At 37.9% G+C, this 21041-nt stretch overlaps 1 protein-coding gene across 2 annotated transcripts in view; it reads left to right on the top strand.

Annotated features, from left to right (window-relative positions):
• ADAMTS12 (ADAM metallopeptidase with thrombospondin type 1 motif 12) overlaps positions 1 to 21041 on the top strand; it is a 328239-nt gene that overhangs the window by 279367 nt on the left and 27831 nt on the right. For both annotated transcript variants that reach the window (XM_081287375.1, XM_081287376.1), the window contains 2 exons: positions 10349 to 10528; positions 13799 to 13942. In XM_081287375.1, coding sequence (XP_081143501.1) covers positions 10349 to 10528; positions 13799 to 13942 — 324 coding nt within the window. The remainder of the gene's footprint in view (positions 1 to 10348; positions 10529 to 13798; positions 13943 to 21041) is intronic.

Genomic DNA, 21041 nt, shown 5'->3' with positions numbered 1-21041 from the left:
ATGAACCTAGATGCAAAAATCCTCAATAAAATTCTGGCGAATCGGATTCAAAAACATATCAAAAAAATTATACACCATGATCAAGTAGGATTCATCCCTGGGATGCAAGGCTGGTTCAATATACGGAAATCAATAAATGTTATTCACCACATCAATATACTTAAAAATAAGAACCATATGATCATCTCGATAGATGCAGAAAAGGCATTCGACAAAGTACAGCATCCCTTTATGTTCAAAACTCTAGAAAAATTAGGGATAACAGGATCATTCCTCAACATTGTTAAAGCAATCTATGATAAGCCACAGGCCAGCATCATCCTGAATGGAGAAAAATTGAAGGCATTCCCTCTAAGATCTGGTACAAGACAGGGATGCCCTCTCTCACCACTTCTGTTCAACATAGTCCTCGAAACACTGGCCAGAGCAATTAGACAGACGAAAGAAATTAAAGGCATAAAAATAGGAAAAGAAGAACTTAAATTATCACTATTTGCAGACGATATGATTCTATACCTAACAGACCCAAAAGGGTCTACAAAGAAACTATTAGAGTTAATAAATGAATTCAGCAAAGTGGCGGGATATAAAATCAACACGCATAAATCAAATGCATTCCTGTATATCAGCGACAAATCCTCTGAAACAGAAATGAGGACAACTACTCCATTCACAATATCCCCCCAAAAAATAAAATACCTGGGAATCAATCTAACAAAAGAGGTGAAAGACCTATACAATGAAAACTACAGAACCCTAAAAAGAGACATAGAAGAAGACCTCAGAAGATGGAAAAATATACCCTGCTCATGGATAGGCAGAACTAACATCATCAAAATGGCGATATTACCAAAAGTTCTCTATAAGTTCAATGCTATCCCAATCAAAATCCCAACAGCATTTCTTGTAGAAATAGATAAAACAATCAGGAAATTCATATGGAATAATAAAAGACCCAGAATAGCAAAAACAATGCTAAGCAGGAAGTGTGAATCAGGCGGTATAGCGATACCAGACTTCAAACTATACTACAGAGCAATAGTAACAAAAACAGCATGGTACTGGTACCAAAACAGGCGAGCGGACCAATGGTACAGAATAGAAGACACAGTAACCAATCCGCAAAACTACAACTATCTTATATTTGATAAAGGGGCTAAAAGCATGCAATGGAGGAAGGATAGCATCTTCAACAAATGGTGCTGGGAAAACTGGAAATCCATTTGCATCAAAATGAAACTGAATCCCTTTCTCTCGCCATGCACAAAAGTTAACTCAAAATGGATCAAGGAGCTCGATATTAAATCAGAGACACGGCGTCTGATAGAAGAAAAAGTCGGCTATGATCTACATACTGTGGGGTCAGGCCCCAAATTCCTCAATAGGACACCCATAGCGCAAGAGTTAACAACCAGAATCAACAAATGGGACTTACTCAAACTAAGAAGTTTTCTCTCAACAAAAGAAACAATAAGAGAGATAAACAGGGAGCCTACATCCTGGGAACAAATCTTTACCCCACACACTTCAGATAGAGCCCTAATATCCAGAGTATACAAAGAACTCAAAAAATTAGATAATAAGATAACAAATAACCCAATCAACAAATGGGCCAAGGACCTGAACAGACACTTCTCAGAGGAGGACATACAATCAATCAACAAGTACATGAAAAAATGCTCAACATCACTAGCAGTCAGAGAAATGCAAATCAAAACCACCCTAAGATACCATCTCACTCCAGTAAGATTGGCAGCCATTAAAAAATCCAACAACAACAAGTGCTGGTGAGGATGTGGGGAAATGGGTACACTTGTTCATTGTTGGTGGGACTGCAAAATGGTGCAGCCAATTTGGAAAGCAGTATGGAGATTTCTTGGAAAGTTGGGAATGGAACCACCATTTGACCCAGCTATTCCCCTCCTCGGTCTATTCCCTAAAGACCTAACAAGAGCATGCTACAGGGACACTGCTATATCGATGTTCATAGCAGCACAATTCACGATAGCAAGACTGTGGAACCAACCTAGAAGCCCTTCAATAGATGAATGGATTAAAAAAATGTGGCATTTATACACAATGGAGTATTACTCTGCAATAAGAAATGACAAAATCATAGAATTTGGAGGGAAATGGATGGCATTAGAGCAGATTATGCTAAGTGAAGCTAGCCAATCCTTAAAAAACAAATGTCAAATGTCTTCTTTGATATAAGGGGAGTAACCAAGGACAGGGTAGAGACGAAGAGCTTGAGGAAGATTAACATTAAACAGGGATGATAGGCGGGAGGGAAAGTGAGAGTTAAGGGAAATTGCATGGAACTGGAAGGTGAGCCTCAGGGTTATACACAATTACATATAAGAGGAAAGGAGGAGTAGGAGGAAAATTATATAAGTGGAAGAAACGATTTATAGTAGAGGGGATGGAGAGAGAGTAGGGGAGGGGAGGGGAGGGGAGGGGTGAGGGGACAGTGGAGAATGGGATAGACAGCAGAATACATCAGTCACTAGAAAGGCAATTTGTAAATCAATGGAAATGTAACTGATGTGACACAGCAATCTGTATACGGGGTAAAAATGGGAGTTCATAACCCACTTGAATCAATCTGTGAAATATGGTATGTTAAGAACTATGTAATGTTATGAACAACCAACAATAAAATAATTTTAAAAAAAAATAAATTAAAAAAAAAAAAAAAAAGAATAATTTGGTCTTTAAAAGTTATATTCACAAGGGGCTGGAGTTGTAGCTCAGTGGTAAAGTACTTGCCTAGCCTGTGTGAAGCACTAGGTTCAATCCTCAGCACCCCATAAAAATAAATAAATATATGCATATATATGTGACAAATATTTTTTTAAAAGTATATTCACAGTATTGAAGTGTGATTTTTTTTCCATCTTTGCTAATGACTATGATTATTCAATTCACTTAGTTGTTTTCACGGTCGCTTGTGAAAAGGATGTGTCAATTTTCCAACTATCTAGCCTTGATGATTTAGGGCACTAACCAATTCCAACCTGCCTGTCACTCAGGATTGGAGCTGAGCCAGCCCCAGAGATACACTGGGGCTACCAGACACTGGCCAGGCAGGAAGAACAGAAATGTGAGCTGTGCATATGCCTTCCATATAGGATTCCCTGTAGGTCCCTGTCTATTCTTTAAGGAAATAATCCTCCTTGACAGCTGAAACATAGGAAAAGAGAAAAAGAAAAATTACCCAGGGAGATTGGGGATGCTAGTGATCTTCTGTTAATGTCTTCATCTAATGGACTATTTGTGTCTCCAAACAGGACCATGAGGTGTCTCATCAGACATCTCTGGTTCACCTGGGACATGAGATGTCACTGGTCTGCTTTAGGACTCTTCCTGCACAGTAAAGTCTCGATTTGGGGGAAGAGAGAGAGAGTGGCCTGCTCCTTTGATACCTGTCAACCTCCCTGTTCCTGTTTCTTTGCCATTTTTCTCTCAAGAGTGATAAAATATAGGTATTGGTCCATCTACAACTAATATGCAGGTTCTTTTCCCTTTCTCATCTCAATCACAACAGATTCAGGATCCAGCAAGGACTGGATGCTTGCCTACAGATTCTCTTCCATATCCAGAAAATTTCAAGAAATGTTTTATATCCCTGACCTTGCAAAATGTTGGTCAATTTCTAAGTTCCACTCTCGCTTCACTGAGATAATCATTTCCTTAGAAATTGCATGGGCCAAACATCATTCTAAATGGAGAAAAATTGAAAGCATTCCCACTAAAAATTGGAACAAGGCCAGGATGCCCTCTGTCACCATTTTTATTCAACATTGTCCTTGAAACTCTATCCAGAGCAATTAGAAAAAAGAAATTAAAGGGATATGAGTAGGAAAAGAAGAACTCAAACTATCCCTATTTGCAGATGATATGACTCTACATTTAGAAGACCAAAAAAAGTCTGCCAGGAAATTTCCAGAACTCATAAAATAATTCAGAAAAATAGCAGGATATAAAATTAACACCTACAAATCAAACACATTCCTATACATGGTGATGAATCTACAGAAAGAGAAATTTTAAAAACTACCCCATTCACAATAGCCTCAAAAAAATAAAATATTTGGGAATCAATCTAACAAAAGAGGTGAAAGACCTCTATGGTGAAAACTACAGAACACTGAAAAAAAAAGAAATTGAAGAAGACCTTAGAATATGGAAACATCTTTCATGCTCTTGGACAGGCAGAATTAATATTGTCAAAATGGCCCATACTACCAAAAGTGCTATACAGAGTTAATGCAATTCTTATTAAAATCCCAATGACATTCTTCATAGAAATAGAAAAGGCAATCATGAAATTCATTTGGAAAAATAAGGGACTCAGAGTAGCCAAAGCAATCCTTAACAAAAAAGTAAAAAAGTAAAGCAGGAGGCATCACAATATCAGACTTTAAATTATACTACAGAGCTGTAGTAACAGAAACAGCATAGTGTTGGCACCAAAACAGACATGTAGACCAATGGTACAATATAGAAGACACAGAGACAAACCCACATAAATACGGTTATCTCACATTAAACAAAGGTGCCAAAAATGATACATTGGAGAAAAAATAGCCTCTTCAACAAATGATGCTGGGAAAACTGGAAATCCATGTATATCAAAATTAAATTAAATGCCATCTCTCACCATGCACAAAACTCAAAGTGGATCAAGTACATAGGCATTAGACCAGAGACCCGGTGCCTGAAGAGAAGAACAAGTAGACCCAACTTTACATCGTGTCTGCTTAAGAACTGTCGTCCTTAACAAGACTCCTAAAGTACAAGAAGTTAAATCAAGAATCAATAAATGGGATGGATTCAAACTAAAATGCTTCTTTACAGCAAATGAAACAATCAAGAGTGTTAAGAGAGAGCCTACAGAATGGGCAAAAATTTTTGCCACTTGCACCTCAGATAGAGCATTAATCCCCAGGATATATAAAGAACTCAAAACACTTAACACCACAAAAAACAAGCAACCCAATCAATAAATTGGCTAAGGATCTGGAACAGTCTGTTCACAGAAGAATAAATGCTCCCAGTCAACAAATATGTGGAAAATGTTCAACACCTCTAACAATTAGAGAAATGCAAGTTAAAACAGAATAAAGATTTCATCTCACTTCTATCAGAATGGCAATCATCAAGAATATAAGCAACAATAAATGTTGGCAAGGACGTGGGGGGAAAGGTACACTCATACATTGCTGGTAGGACTGCAAATTTGTGCAACCTCTATGGAAAGCAGTACGGAGATTCCTCAGAAAACTTGGAATGGAGCCACCATTTGACCCAGCTACCCCACTCCTCAGTTTATACCCAGATGACTTAAAATCAGCATGCTACAGTGATGCAGCCACATCAATGTTTATAGCAGCACAACTCACAAAAGCTAAACTATGGGTCCAAACTAGGTGCCCTTCAAAAGATGAGTGGAAAAGGAAAATGTGGTATATATACACATGGACTATTACTTAGCCATAAAAAAGAACAAAATTATGGCATTTGCCAGTAAATAGATGGAACTGGAGAATCTTATGCTAAGTGAAATAAGCCAATCCATAAAAACCAAAGGCTAAATGTTCTCTTTTATATGTGGATTCTGACTTCACAGTAAGTGGGAGGGAAGGTAGGAAAGAATAGAAATACTTTGGAGTAGAAAAGGGGAATGAAAGGAAGGGATGAGGAATGGAAATAAGAAAGTATGTAGAGTGATCAGATATTAATATCCTATGTACATATATGATTATATAACCAATATGATTCTACATCATGTACAACCAGAATAGTGAGAAGTTAGACTCTACATATGTATGCTATGTCAAAATACATTCTACTGTCATATATAACTTACTTATTAGAACAAATTTTTTAAAGTAAATAAAAGAAATTACATGGGCCATAGAAAGAGTAGATGCATGAAATACTTTACACTTTGAAAAGATCAACGTCGGCCTAAGGAATTCTAGCTGGTGTAAAACCCTAAACAAGAGATTGGGGAGTTTATCTCTGGGGTCAGGCCACCTCAGGAAAGTTCTGCTGGCTGGCACCTCCCTTGTTTTCCTCTCCCTCTGCCTCTCTCTGCCTATTCAGTTGCAGATATATTGATTAACTGCAACATTCCACGTGGTTTTATAGGTGTTCTCTTTGCCATATCATCAAATTCTGCTGGGTTTGGTAACCTCCATATCTAAAATATAATCCTCAAAGTCACTGCATTCCTACCAGCAAAGAAAGTTATAGAACAACTTTGTTCATGGTAAAAGAGGTTCCAGCAAACCTTGAACAAGTGTGTGAGCTCTAGCTGAAGGTTAGAGCTGACTATTAGGCATTTCCTGACCTCTGGCTACTTGGACAGGAGTGGAAGGGATAGGAGACTGGTAGACAGGTGATAGTGACAGTAAGTCCTATCAGTGGAGCATTGGCTAGGGAAGGGTTTGCTCCTCAGTACTAAGCAGACAAGGTGTTCAAAGTGTCCATGAACTTTAGAGGACTTTACCTACCTGTGGATACCAGCACTCCTCAAGTACTACCATGTGCCTAGCATTGTTGCACAGAAGCATTAGATACACAGTTTCATCATGACCCCCAATATAGGGCTTTATAATTCACCCTGAGGAAACTAAAGCTCAGGGTATTTAAATCACTAACATATACTTGATTATGAAGTTTATGCTGCATAATCTCAATTCTATTGAAACCATTGGGTAGGGGGTATATGGTCAACTTTAGTTACAGCTTGTTAGAAGGAAATATAAACATGTACATCAGTTGCATGGCACATGCCAGTTTCAGAACAAGAAGATTTGTATGGGGGCGGGTATGATTCTTGTGATGGGAAAAATGTAGTAAGTGACAAAGATAAGTTTGAATAATCCTAATTTGGATTTGACATTAAAAGTGTGTGTCATCCACAGTTCTGCCCACTTCCTGATAGAACATTTTGGGTGTTTTTTCCAAGTCCTGCAAACTGCTGATTTGACAGCCCCCTTATTATCTTTCTTAGAATGAGCACTGCCCTTTGCATATTCAAGTCTAACAGATCTTGGTCATTTCTGAAATGAATCAGGAAGAGTTTTTCATTTTTCTTGGAATTATCTGCCTTCCCCCAGGAAGGACAAGAGGCAAATTGCAATTTTATTTTCCTAATATTTGATTTTATTATCTTTAGAAGTAACAACCTTTGATTATAGCCTAAAGTATTGTATATTTGTCTGACTTATTCTAATCCTTGTCTCCAAGTTTCTTTGATTTGCAGATTATCTGTGGTGGTGCTACATTAATAAATATGAATTTTTCCAAATTAAAAATGGGGAGATAGGCTTTGTCTTCCTAAATAGAGAGATGCCCCTCATTTTATTCATAGCATGTTCCTAGAAACTATATTAATATGGTCAAAACATAGAATTGCATGTGATAGTGGAGCTTCTGTCCCCAGAAGTCAAAAACTGAGTAGAAGGAAGGTGAATGATAAAATCATGGCATTTGCTCTCCTCTTGATATAAGTTGTTGTGTGTTTAAACCATCACACCCTCTTGACACCTCTAAGCACTTTAGATTAAGGGATCCCTGAGGAGAAATGGTTAGAGGATTGGCAATTAAATGGAAGCTTTTAGAATCACAGGAAGCACGACCCCCAAACCACTGAGGTCCAAATCACAAAGCCCTCATGGTGGCCTCTATCCCTCCGTCTTTGCCCTTCCCTACCCTCTGCGCTCACATTTGACCCACTTGCTGTGCCCAGACAGACTGTGTTGTTTCAAAGCACTGTGCCCAGTTATCATATACTTGTCCTATAAGGTTCAGCTTGAGCCCCAACTCCCTTTCTTGGCTTTGTCAGGTGAAATTGAGCACCTTCTACTACGTATCCTCACAGGATCATGAACAACTTGTAGGATAGACTGGGAACAACTTGGGGGGACTGGAGATTGACCCCAAGGGTACTTAATCATGGTAGGATATAATCTTCATCACTTCTACTTATGTATGTCACTCCTCCCACCCTCTATTGTAAACCACTAAAGTAGAGATACACAACTTGGAACATAGTAAGTGATCAGTAATTGGGAGGGAGGAGAGAAGGTGATTAAATTTGGTGCTGTTCAACTTAGAATGTTTGGAATGCATCTTTGATTTTAATGATATTATGAATGTGTGTAGCATAAGTAAATGCATAGAGAATATTTTTTTTCTTTATCCTGGCCTAGTATTTGGCATGTAACTTAATTTACAACAGAATTCAAATCCATTGATCCCGTGTACTTATGACATTCAAGAAGGTTGGGATAGTTTAGGAACCAATTCATCCTCCTTTTAACACCAGTGGAAAAATGGAAGTGATTAATCCACAGTCATGTTGCCACTTGGGTCCCATAAATGAATGGCATCTGTTGACCTTCTGATCCTCTGTTCATTAACTTTGCGGTACTTATCTGAACACTATATGGATCCAATGTAGAAAGAGTATCAGAATGACTTCGTAAATAAAACATATTACAAGAACATAACATTTGGGATTTATTTCTGTCAGTGACTCCTGTAAGCTAAGGGTATTTATCAGTCTAAATCGATCTGTTTTAGAAGTCATATCAGTTACTTAATAAAACATTTTGTGATTACTAAGCCCATGAGCTGCTAATAAACTGGTTTTGTATGTGTTTTTTCTTTTGAAACAACAGTATATATAATAGAGGTCCAATTCATTAAATCTTTGTTTATGTATTTATTTCATTACATTTGATTTATTTTAATTGTCAATACTTGTTTTATTTATGATATATTTTAGCTTGAAGTTATAGGTGGATGTAAATATAGATTAGGTATTTTGCAAAAACAAAGAAATCATATCAGTTTAAAAAACTGATGTGGTAACTGAAAACCTATCCTTTTTTTTTTTTTTTTTTTTTTTTTTTTGACTGCAACAGGGTATTAAGCCGATCTTTCTGTTCCCATTATTCAGGTTGCTCAGTCTGGTCCTAGTTAGGAAACCAGGAATACAATGACCTTCTAGAATAGTAAGAAAATAAATATAACAATTGGTATTCAACACAAAAGAGCAAAAAAAAAAACATTAGAAGTGGAGTAATTCAATATGCTACCATTTCCCTCTTGCTAACTGAATCAGAGGCTCTTTTGAAAATAGAATAGGGAAGTCATCAATTTAGTGAGTTTCTTCCAATCCTGACTTCAACATATTAGTGTATTTCATTTTTCATTACGTGTGAATATGCTTTTGGCAAAAGAAGAACGTTAATTTGAAAATTAAATTTAGGAATAACAGATTGTAGCAACAAATAAGAAAACAAACCCCATTTTACACTTAAAGTCTTGTAAAATTCCCTTTTCCTAATAAAGAGGCTTCTTGTTTTAACCATGTGCTATTTTCCAGAATCTGTTTTGTCAGACAAATGACTGCTTTGGTGGGTATTATTAGCATGCTTTCTCTTTTGTTTTACAGCTAATTTTAAATTGGAAGCTACTTTTATTCTCTTTGTGCTTATTGCATGGCAGGAGAATGAACTTCTTAATTTGTGTATTTAGGGGACTATCTGGCAAGTGTTGATTATTTTCAAGAAGGTAAAAACACTTGATTTATGAAAGCATTAGAGCCTGCATGTGCCCTTGTGTCCCATGGGCCACGTCTTCCCATGTTACAGACCAAGATTTGAGGTCAGGTGACACGCTACAGTCTCTTAGGGGGTAGAGGAAGGGGAAGTCATATTGGGGAATCTACTCTCCTGAAAGGTCTTGAGGAATTTTCTTTCCCCAACCACAGTCCTACAATCGTGACTATTCCACCACCATAGCCAAAAGGAGAGTTTCATCTCCCCCCTCCCCGCCGCCCCCCACAGAAAGCTTAGGTGGCTGACTCCTTTACCTGGAATGAATATAGATGTCCAGTGGGAGTGACAACCCCCTGAGACACACTATGCCAGCAGGCACTCCCGACCCCAATATCCATAATCTTGCAACAGCCTGTCAGGTAACAGGTGTTAATCCCAGTTTGCAGAGTCACTCCATTTCTGTGAGTCACAGCATTTCTGTGACTTATCCAAGGGCTCACGATTAGTGAGCCACAAAACTGAAATTCTCACCCACTCCTGCCAGACGTCTAAACCCTCAGACTTGTGTGCATGTGTTTTCTGACTCTGGGAACCCCGACTACGGGAGCTGCTCCTGTGATGCCCTCTATATGGCATGTGAAGGAAAACAGGGTTCAGAGTCCTAAGCACTCTGCACAATTGGAAGCCTGGAACCTGTATGATAGAGGGAAATGGAGGCCTGTTGCCAAGGACTCTGGTCTTATTTTTGCTTTTTGCTCTCCCCACAGTGTTCCCGAAACTGCAGTGGAGGCTTCAAGATCAGGGAGATTCAGTGCGTGGACAGCTGGGACCATCACCGGAGCCTGAGACCCTTTCACTGCCAGTTCCTGGCCGGCATTCCTCCCCCTCAGAGCATGAGCTGTAATCTGGAGCCCTGTGAGGAGTGGCATGTGGAACCCTGGAGTCAGGTATGACCCCTACCCCCAGATAAGGACATACATCATGCAAGCTGGCAGACCATGAATCTCTGCTGCCATGTGAGTCTAGAGGAGGGGGAAGACCACACCTGCATCATGCCCATGACTGGCCTCCATTCAGCGACCCCACACTGTATGGGGGAAACCAGGCAGGTCAGACACTTTCAGGAGCTGAAAGAGTTCCTTTGGGGAGATGATACGGTGTGGTTTCAACCATGACAGTTCAGTATTTTATTACAACCTGATCTTTCAGTGGATGTATTGGGTAACTGGGGTCTCTGCTAGGAATTAACAAAATGGAACGATTTGAACAAAGACCACTTTGATGACAGCCATTTAGGACAGAGCCTCCCATACCTGTCGGAGTCTTTGCACACAGTCTGGGAGTAATGATCAGATCTTTTCCACAGTATAATTTTAGTTTCATCTCTCAGTGAAATGCCCAGATCATTATTTGCACAAATAAAAAAAAAATAGTGCATGTATCCTTTTTCTAAGTGAGGGCTCTTGCTCTGCTGTGTCTTGGTTTTACTTTGGCATGTGAGAACAAGGATATTATTCTTTGGTGAAGTATGATGATCTCATTTTCCAATAGTTTAAAAATACACTCAATTACACCCACACATGATAAGAAGATAAGAAATTAAAAAAAAAAAAGCAGAGCATATATTGAGTGTGTCCATGGGGTTTGTATATTACCTACATTATTTGGTTTAATTCTCATAATGACCTGGATGACCATTTATAGATAAAAACATTAACACTCAGAGAGGTTGAGGAATCTACCTGAGGTTATACAACTAGGAAGTAAATGAAGTAGTAATTCAAATATCAGGGAGACTCCAATTCCTGTGCAGGGGGCACTGGGCAAAGAGTGAACTGAGGAAAATGGGACTCTATATCTATTTCAGAGGAACCGACCACATGTCATGGAAAGGGAGGTAGAGAAGCACAACCTGAGGATACAGAGTTAGTGTCAAAGGTTGTGGAAGACTAAGTGCCCAGGAGCTACTTAGTGCCTATCAGGCCAAGCACCCATACTGATTCTTGAGAATCTGGGCCACTACCTGATGATTTCTGGGGCACTAGTCACCACTGTTTCCTCTTTTCCCCCTTCCCTGCCAAAATCTGAAGTACCTGAGTGAAGCTTCCCCCTGTTCTGGACCCAGACCTCCAAGCTCTCCATATATGCTGAGGCTGGCCTAGACCTGTTCAGTTGAAACTTCTGGATCCTAGAATTTGCAGAGGAACTTATATATCCTGGTCAGAGAAATGGCATTTTCAGGTTATCAAAGATAAGCAACCAGATCTTTCTGGTTATGGAAAAGATCTATTCTTTATTCTTCCTTGAAGCTTCTGGGAGCTACAACCGTCAGTCTGTTCCCTGGAGGCTCCTACCATCCTCCTTTCTAAATTTCTCTGTTCTGAGCAAACCACAGGTTGGAAGAGCTATCCGAAGGAACAGAAGGGTTGTGAAATGTAAAAGTCAGTTGAGAACCAGGAGAACTAGGACTTGGCATTTTTAGAAACTTTTCCTGGACCATCACAATTGCTGCTCTGCCTCACAGCACTGTCTAGTGGACTGTTCAGGACCCGTGTGGTAAAGGTCAGCCAGCGCAGACGACCTTCATGGTAGATGTACTTTAGCTGTGGGACCATCTCTACATCAGTGTAGCCAAGTGTTGGCATGCTTCACCATCTCCAGGAAAGCTTTTCAGTGCACAGATGGAAGGGCGCCATCCCCAAGTGCACAATTTGGGAACCTCAGTGGAACCTGAGAGTTTGCATTTGTCACAGGTACCCAGAAGATGCTGAAATTGCTGGTCGGAGAACCACTGATGCACATTTTCTTTGCCCCATTTTTCTGGAGGTTACTTGGCTAGGTGTCTCTGAGATGATGTGCACATAGGTAGGTACATGTGATCCCAGATGTGTGATTGTTCTCCTTTACTCCTCAGATAGGGTTAAAAACTGATTGGATAAATGAGAAAGATCCAGGTTGATTCTTGAAGTTGGAATTTTGTGAAAGCCATATATTGAGTACAGAAGGCTAATTGCAAATAATTTCCTTGTTGTCTGTTATTATCATTCACATAGTGCCTACTGAGGTGGGCATGAGGTTGACAAGACAACGATAGTTTTGTTTTTGTTGGTTATTGTTACACCCATACCAGAGCTAAGTGATTCAAAGTAATTTTCAAAGATTCTTAGCGAATTATTTAATTTCCTCTTAGAAATGTCATGAAAAATAAATAAAATGTCCTACCAAATTATTTTAGTGAACAAAACTCTGACATGTTTAAGAAGCACAACCCTTCAGAAATCCAACTGACCATCTTGATTTTATTTTGTGAGCATTACAGCCCAGCCATCAGAATCCTGAACAAATTCATGAACTTCACTAGTCCTAATATGGAGACATTTAATTCTAAGGCTGTATATAGTGCAAAAGGAAGACTGCATCAGCTTTGATAGGAAGTAGTAATTCAAATATCAAGGAGACTCCAATTCCTGTGCAGTGGGCACTGAGCAAATAGTGAACTGAGGAATTGTATTATACACCTTTTGGGCTTTATATCCTCACCTTTTGGGCTGCCAGAGTTAACTATCATAAAAACATCTAAATTTTACATTTTGGTTTCTAGACACTTAGGCCAGAAGGAAAAACGCAGATAGCATAGTGTCGGAAAGATCTCTCCTTTAAGTTTTTAACCAAAATTCTTCCCTTTTGGCATACTGCTCGACATTAGACTACTTGGCATCTTCTGATTTTTCTCTTCCTCTTATCTTCAAGATTCCCTTCAGCCTCCCTCCTTCTTTTTAGTTTTGTCTCACATTGTTGCTTTAAGTAACTGGAGTGATCAGCTGGGCACGTTGGCACACACCTGTAATCCCAGCTGCTCGGGAGGCTGAGGCAGGAGGATCTTGAGTTCAAAGCCAGCCTCAGCAACTTAGCAAGGCCCTAAGAAACTTAGTGAGACCCTTTCTCTAAATAAAATATAAAAAGGGCTGGGGATATGGCTGAGTGGTTGAGTGCCATTGTGTTCGATCTCCAGTACCCAAAAATAAATAAATAAATAAATAAATAAAAATAAGTAACTGGAGTGATCATTGAAAGGAACTTGCAAGGATGCTCCAAGTTCCAATGCAGACACTAATTTTTCTAATAATATACAATGAAAAAAAAGCAGTAAAAACTGTTCTTGTCATTGAAAATGTCACCACCTGATTTTACTGACTCAGGCCTATATTGTGTATCAGTGTTCCAGGTCCTGTGGAGGCGGAATTCAGGAGAGAGGTGTGTCCTGTCCAGGAGGCCTCTGTGACTGGACAAAAAGGCCCCCATCAACTGTGCCCTGCAACAGGCACCCGTGCTGTCACTGGACCACTGGGAACTGGGGTCTGGTAAGAATTAGTTATGGGATCTGTTTAACTTCACAAAAGAAAATAGTATTTGTTTTCTTTTGGTCATAAAATTAATATATATTTATTAAAAATGGTGAGCATATTCATTGATGTATGGTGCATATCTATGTATTTCAGTTTAGTACTCTTTTGCCATCTGATACTTCTAAGTCTGCTGAAAGTTGACTCACAGCTGCCCCAGGTCAGTGTTTACTGTGTAGAGTTCACAAGAGAAAAGAGCAAATGCTTTCAAAAGAGAAAAAAATCAAATACAAAAATTATTCCAGAAGCAAAAAGCCTAAGGAAAGGTTATTTTGGATTCTCTGTTTTTGTTTTTCTCTTCCCCCCAGAGCCAGGAGGATTTCCTATGTCCTAAAGCTTCAAATGCAGTCTAATTTGGTTAGTGTCAGGCTTATTGTCTGCCCACCAAGCAGTTTTCCAGATGGCCAGCATATTTAATGGAGAGGTAAACAAAGTAATTAAACTGAAAATGATAAAAATATTTATTATTCTCCTAAATTTTATTTATTGCATAAATAACACCGTATCAATGATAATGAAAATTCTTCCATAGGTGGATTTTGCTATCATTCTGATTTGTCTTACTTGAGTTCTCCAGGAAATAGAGTCTTTTTTTTCTGAATTAAATCCCATTCTTTGCATTTTTATTTTATTTATTTTTTTTATTGGTTGTTCACAACATTACAAAGCTCTTGACATATCATATTTCATACATTAGATTGAAGTGGGTTATGAACTCCCAATTTTACCCCAAATGCAGATTGCAGAATCACGTTGGTTACACATCCACATTTTTACATACTGCCATATTAGTGACTGTTGTATTCTGCTACCTTTCCTATCCCCTACTATCCCCTCTCCCCTTCCCTCACATCTTCTCTCTCTACCCCATCTACTGTAATTCATTTCTCTCCTTGTTAATTTTCCCATTCCCCTCACAACCTCTTATATGTAATTTTGTATAGCAATGAGGGTCTCCCTTCATTTCCATGCAATTTCCCTTTTCTCTCCCTTTCCCTCCCATCTCATGTCTCTGTTTAAAGTTAATCTTTTCTTCCTGCTCTTCCTCCCTACTCTGTTCATAGTTGCTCTCATTATATCAAAGAAGACATTTGGTATTTGTTTTTTAGGGATTGGCTAGCTTCACTAAGCATAATCTGCTCTAGAGCCATCCATTTCCCTGCATATTCTATGATTTTTGTCATTTTTTATTGCTGCATAGTACTCCATTGTGTATAGATGCCACGTTTTTTTATCCATTCATCTATTGAAGGGCATCTGGGTTGGTTCCACAGTCTAGCTATTGTGAATTGTGCTGCTATGAACATAAATGTGGCAGTATCCCTGTAGCATGCTCTTTTAAGGTCTTCAGGGAATAGTCCAAGAAGGGCAATAGCAGGGTCAAATGGTGGTTCCATTCCCAGCTTTCCAAGAAATCTCCATACTGCTTTCCAAATTGGCTGCACCAATTTGCAGTCCCACCAACAATGTACAAGTGTACCCTTTTCTCCACATCCTCGTCAGCACTTGTTGTTGTTTGACTTCATAGTGGCTGCCAATCTTACTGGAGTGAGATGGTATCTTAGGGTGGTTTTGATTTGCATTTCTCTGACTGCTAGAGATGGAGACATTTTTTCATGTACTTGTTGATTGATTGTATGTCCTCCTCTGAGAAGTGTCTGTTCAGGTCCTTGGCCCATTTGTTGATTGGGTTATTTGTTATCTTATTGTCTAATTTTTTGAGTTCTTTGTATACTCTGGATATTAGGGCCCTATCTGAAGTGTGAGGAGTAAAAATTTGTTCCCAGGATGTAGGCTCCCTATTTACCTCTCTTATTGTTTCTCTTGCTGAGAAAAAACTTTTTAGTTTAAGTAAGTCCCATTTGTTGGTTCTTGTTATTAACTCTTGTGCTATGGGTGTCCTATTAAGGAATTTGGAGCCCGACCCCACAATATGTAGATCGGAGCCAACTTTTTCTTCTATCAGACGCAGCGTCTCTGATTTGATATCAAGCTCCTTGATCCATTTTGAGTTAACTTTTGTGCATGGCGAGAGAAAGGGATTCAGTTTCATTTTGTTGCATATGGATTTCCAGTTTTCCCAACACCATTTGTTGAAGATGCCTCCATTGCATGCTTTTAGCCCCTTTATCAAATATAAGATAGTTGTAACTTTGTGGATTAGTCTCTGTGTCCTCTATTCTATACCATTGGTCCACCCACCTGTTTTGGTACCAGTACCATGCTGTTTTTGTCACTATTGCTCTGTAATATAGTTTGAAATCTGGTATTGCTATACCACCTGATTCACACTTCCTGCTTAGAATTGCTTTTGCTATTCTGGGTCTTTTATTTTTCCATATGAATTTCATGATTGCTTTATCTATTTCTACAAGAAATGCCATTGGGATTTTGATTGGCATTGCATTAAACCTATAGAGAACTTTTGGTAATATCGCCATTTTGATGATGTTAGTTCTGCCTATCCATGAACAGGGTATATTTTTCCATCTTCTAAGATCTTCTTCTACTTCTCTCTTTAGGGTTCTGTAGTTTTCATTGTATAAATCTTTCACCTCTTTTGTTAGGTTGATTCCCAAGTATTTTATTTTTTTTGAGGATATTGTGAATGGAGTGTTTTTCCTCATTTCCGTTTTAGAAGATTTGTCACTGATATACAGAAATGCCTTTGATTTATGCGTGTTGATTTTATATCCTGCCACTTTGCTGAATTCATTTATTAGTTCTAGTAGTTTCTTTGTAGATCCTTTTGGGTCTTCTAGGTATAGGATCATGTCGTCCGCAAATAGTGATAATTTAAGTTCTTCTTTTCCTATTTTTATGTCTTTAATTTCTTTTGTCTGTCTAATTGCTCTGGCTAGTATTTCAAGGACTAAATTAAATAGAAGTGGTGAGAGAGGGCATCCCTGTCTTGTTCCAGATTTTAGAGGGAATGCCTTCAACTTTTGTCCATTCAGAATGATGCTAGCCTGAGGCTTAGCATAGATAGCTTTTACAATGTCAAGGTAAGTTCCTGTTATCCCTAGTTTTTCTAATGTTTTGAACATAAAGGGATGCTGTACTTTGTCGAATGCTTTCTCTGCGTCTATCAAGATGATCATATGGTTCTTATCTTTAAGTCTATTGATGTGGTGAATAACATTTATTGATTTCCGTATATTGAACCATCCTTGCATCCCAGGGATGAATCCTACTTGATCATGGTGCACAATTTTTTTGATGTGTTTTTGTATTCGATTCACCAGAATTTTATTGAGGATTTTTGCATCTAGGTTCATTAGAGATATTGGTCTGTAGTTTTCTTTCTTTGAGGTGTCTTTGTCTGGTTTCGGAATCAGGGTGATGTTGGCCTCGTAGAATGAATTTGGAAGAGCTCCCTCTTTTTCTATTTCCTGAAATAACTTGAAAAGTATTGGAATTAATTCTTCTTTAAAGGTTTTGTAAAACTCCGCTGTATACCCATCTGCTCCTGGGCTTTTCTTGGTTGGTAGTCTTTTGATGGCTTCTTCAGTTTCATCCATTGATATTGGACTGTTCAAATTGTGTGTATCCTCCTGACTCAGTCTGGGCAAATCATATGACTTAAGAAATTTATCGATGTCTTCACTATCTTCTATTTTATTGGAATATAGGTTTTCAAAATAATTTCTAATTGTCTTCAGTATTTCTGTAGCATCTGTTGTAATATTGCCTTTTTCATCCCGTATGTTAGTAACTTGAGTTCTCTCTCTTCTTCTCTTCGTTAGCATGGCTAAAGGTCTGTTGATCTTATTTATTTTTTTGAAGAACCAACTTTTAGTTTTGTTAATTTTTTCAATAGTTTCTTTTGTTTCAATTTTATTGACTTCCGCTCTGATTTTAATTATATCTTGCCTTCTGCTACATTTGCTGTTATTTTGCTCTTCCTTTTCTAGGGCTTTGAGATGAAGTGTGATCTCATTTATTTGTTGGTTTTTTGTTTTTTTGAGGAATGACCACCAGGCGATGAATTTCCCTCTTAAAACTGCTTTCATTGTGTCCCATAGATTCCGATATGTTGTGTCTGTATTTTCATTTATCTCTAAGAATTTTTTGATTTCCTCCTTTATGTCTTCTGTAACCCATTGATCATTCAGTAACATATTGTTCATTTTCCATGTGATGTAGGATTTTTCCTTCCTTCTTTTATCATTGATTTCCAGTTTCATTCCATTATGATCAGATAAAATGCATGGTATTATCTCCACCCCTTTATATTTACTGAGGGTTGCCCTATGGCATAATATATGGTCTATTTTTGAGAAGGATCCATGTGCTGCTGAGAAAAAGGTATATCCATTTGATGATGGCTGATATATTCTATATATGTCAGTTAAGTCTAGGTTATTGATTGTGGTATTGAGTTCTATAGTTTCTTTATTCAACTTTTGTTTGGAGGATCTGTCCAATGGTGAGAGAGGTGTGTTGAAGTCACCCATAATTATTGTGTTGTGGTCTATTTGATTCTTGAACTTGAGGAGAATTTGTTTTATGAATGTCACAGCACCATTATTTGGTGCATAAATATTGATAATTGTTATGTCTTGTTGGTGAATGGTTCCTTTTAACAGTATATAATGTCCTTATCCCTTTTGATTAACTTAGTCTTGAAGTTGATTTTATTTGATATGAGGATGGCCACCCCTGCTTGCTTACGAGGACCGTGTGCGTGGTATATTTTTTCCCATCCTTTCACCTTCAGCCTGTGTATATCTTTTCCAATCAGATGTGTCTCCTGGAGGCAGCATATTGTTGGATTTGTTTTTTTATTCCATGATACCAGCCTATGTCGCTTTATTGGAGAGTTTAAGCCATTAACATTCAGAGTTACTATTGATATATGGTTTGTACTTCCAGCCATGTTTGATTATTTATCCTTTTTTAAAAAAAATTAGTTTGTTTTTCCATGATTATCTTTCCCCTCGCCCTCTGTCTTTACTGAGGCACTTCCCACTGATGGTTTTGGTTATTGTTTTTCATTTCTTCCTCGTGTAGTGTTTTGCTCAAAATGCTTTGCAATGCTGGTTTTCTGGCTGCAAATTCTTTTAACTTTTGTTTATCATGAAAGATTTTTATTTCGTTGTCATACCTGAAGCTTAATTTTGCTGGGTACAGAATTCTTGGTTGGCATCCATTGTCTTTCAGTGTTTGAAATACGTTGTTCCAGGATCTTCTCGCTTTCAGCGTCTGTGATAAAAAATCCGTTGTTAACCTTATTGGTTTACCCCTGAATGTAATCTGCCTCCTTTCTCTTGTAGCTTTTAATATTTTCTCTTTGTTCTGTGTATTGGATAGCTTCATAACAATGTGTCTTGGCGTTGGTCTACTGTGATTTTGTGTGCTCGGTGTCCTGTATGCATCTTCAATTTGTATATCTGTTTCCTTTTTTTTATGTACACACATAAAAGTTTATTCAAGTGATTGTTACAATTAAAAAATAAAACTGTAAATAACCCTCAGTCCAAAATCAATTTATAAAATTACATGATGAAATATTATACAGCTATGAATATCTTGATGTATTAAGTTCAGTATTCACATAAATCAGCAGTACAAAACCAGAGCAGTATAAAGGATGATACTATATATACGATCATCCATGTGTATATATTTATTTATGTACATATGGAGGATATACATAGAAAAGTATAAATATGGAAAGACATTGACCAAATTCCTCATAATGCTAATTTCTGAAAATAGTAAGAGAGGAGATAGAAAGTTCATCTCAAACCATCATCTATCTGGAGACAAATGGCATGGGCATGTGCATATGTGCTCATGTATATACATCTAGGAAGAAACTGAACTGTAAATCATCCTCAGTGTAATTCTAAATGAAGATGTATTTTTATTATAGTATTTATGGATTTTTTATATCTTCAAAAGACAATCAGGTGGGTCAGTTTTAAAGAATTCATTATGTAATAAGTAACCATGTCTCAGTTCATTTTGTGCTGCTATAACAGAATACCTGGAGTGGGTAATTTACAAACAAATTATTTCTCATAGTTCTGGAGACTGTAAGTCCAAGATCAAATTGCTGGCATCACCTTCAGCCCTCATAACATGGCCAAAAGACAATGGAGCTAAGAGGGTATGGTGCTGAACTCACCCTTTTATAATGGCGCCAGTCCCACCCATAGAATGATTGCCTAATCACTTCTTAACAGTCATCTCTTAGTACTATTTACAACAGCACTTAAATTTCAACATGAGTTTTAGAGGGCACAAATTTTCATACTAGAGCAAACAAGTCATTAAATTTCACAAATATCCCCTTCATTTTTGAGCTCAAAATGCCTCGAGACTAATTAAACAAAAAATTCTGGTATGCCAAGTATTACATTAAATAATGAGGTCAAGAAGAACCATATCTCAAAAGTACAAAACAGAACGTTTCTTCAGCAGTAAATCACAAAGATAACATCCAGTGTAAGCTTCTGGCTTCCTTGGACATGGCCAACCTTGAAAGTTGTCTACTTCTACCCAAAAAAGGAAGGATCTATGATATAATGTGTGTGAAAAAAAAAAACAAACAAACTATGTTTCCCAACTACAAGTAGGCTGATGTACTTTTTAACTCATGAGACAACAGTGTAGTGGAATATAGGTAGTCTTCATAATTTGTGAGCATGCAATTAAATGATGCTATTCCCTGGCCCACTAGACAGATTCACTAATGTAAGTTTTCTACAAGCCAAGTGATTGTGTCCCCTGCAGTGATATTCCAATGAACTTATAACCTGTAAATCATTGTGAGTAGAAAAAAACATTTTTTCCCTCACTCATGACTCTAGAAACACTGATATTAAAAGATGCACCACAGAAAGATACTATCTGTAGTGGCCAATTAAATCAGAGAAATGTTAATTTTTAAGTCAGTCTCCTCGATATTTATAATAAATATTCTGGCCTTTTATGTTCTGAAAAGCCTTTACAGTTGAGAAGACTGTTCAACTCATGAATTCTCACACTTAAACGGATTTCTTATATGGGTCACAGTTAAAACTTCATGGCTGCCATCTGAAATAAGTGT

Source organism: Spermophilus citellus, assembly GCF_964194105.1.
Source record: "Spermophilus citellus genome assembly, chromosome: 1".
In the NCBI taxonomy this organism is placed as follows: domain Eukaryota; kingdom Metazoa; phylum Chordata; class Mammalia; order Rodentia; family Sciuridae; genus Spermophilus; species Spermophilus citellus.
The sequence above is the reverse complement of the archived record's forward strand: the minus strand, read 5'-3'. Positions and strand labels throughout refer to the sequence as shown.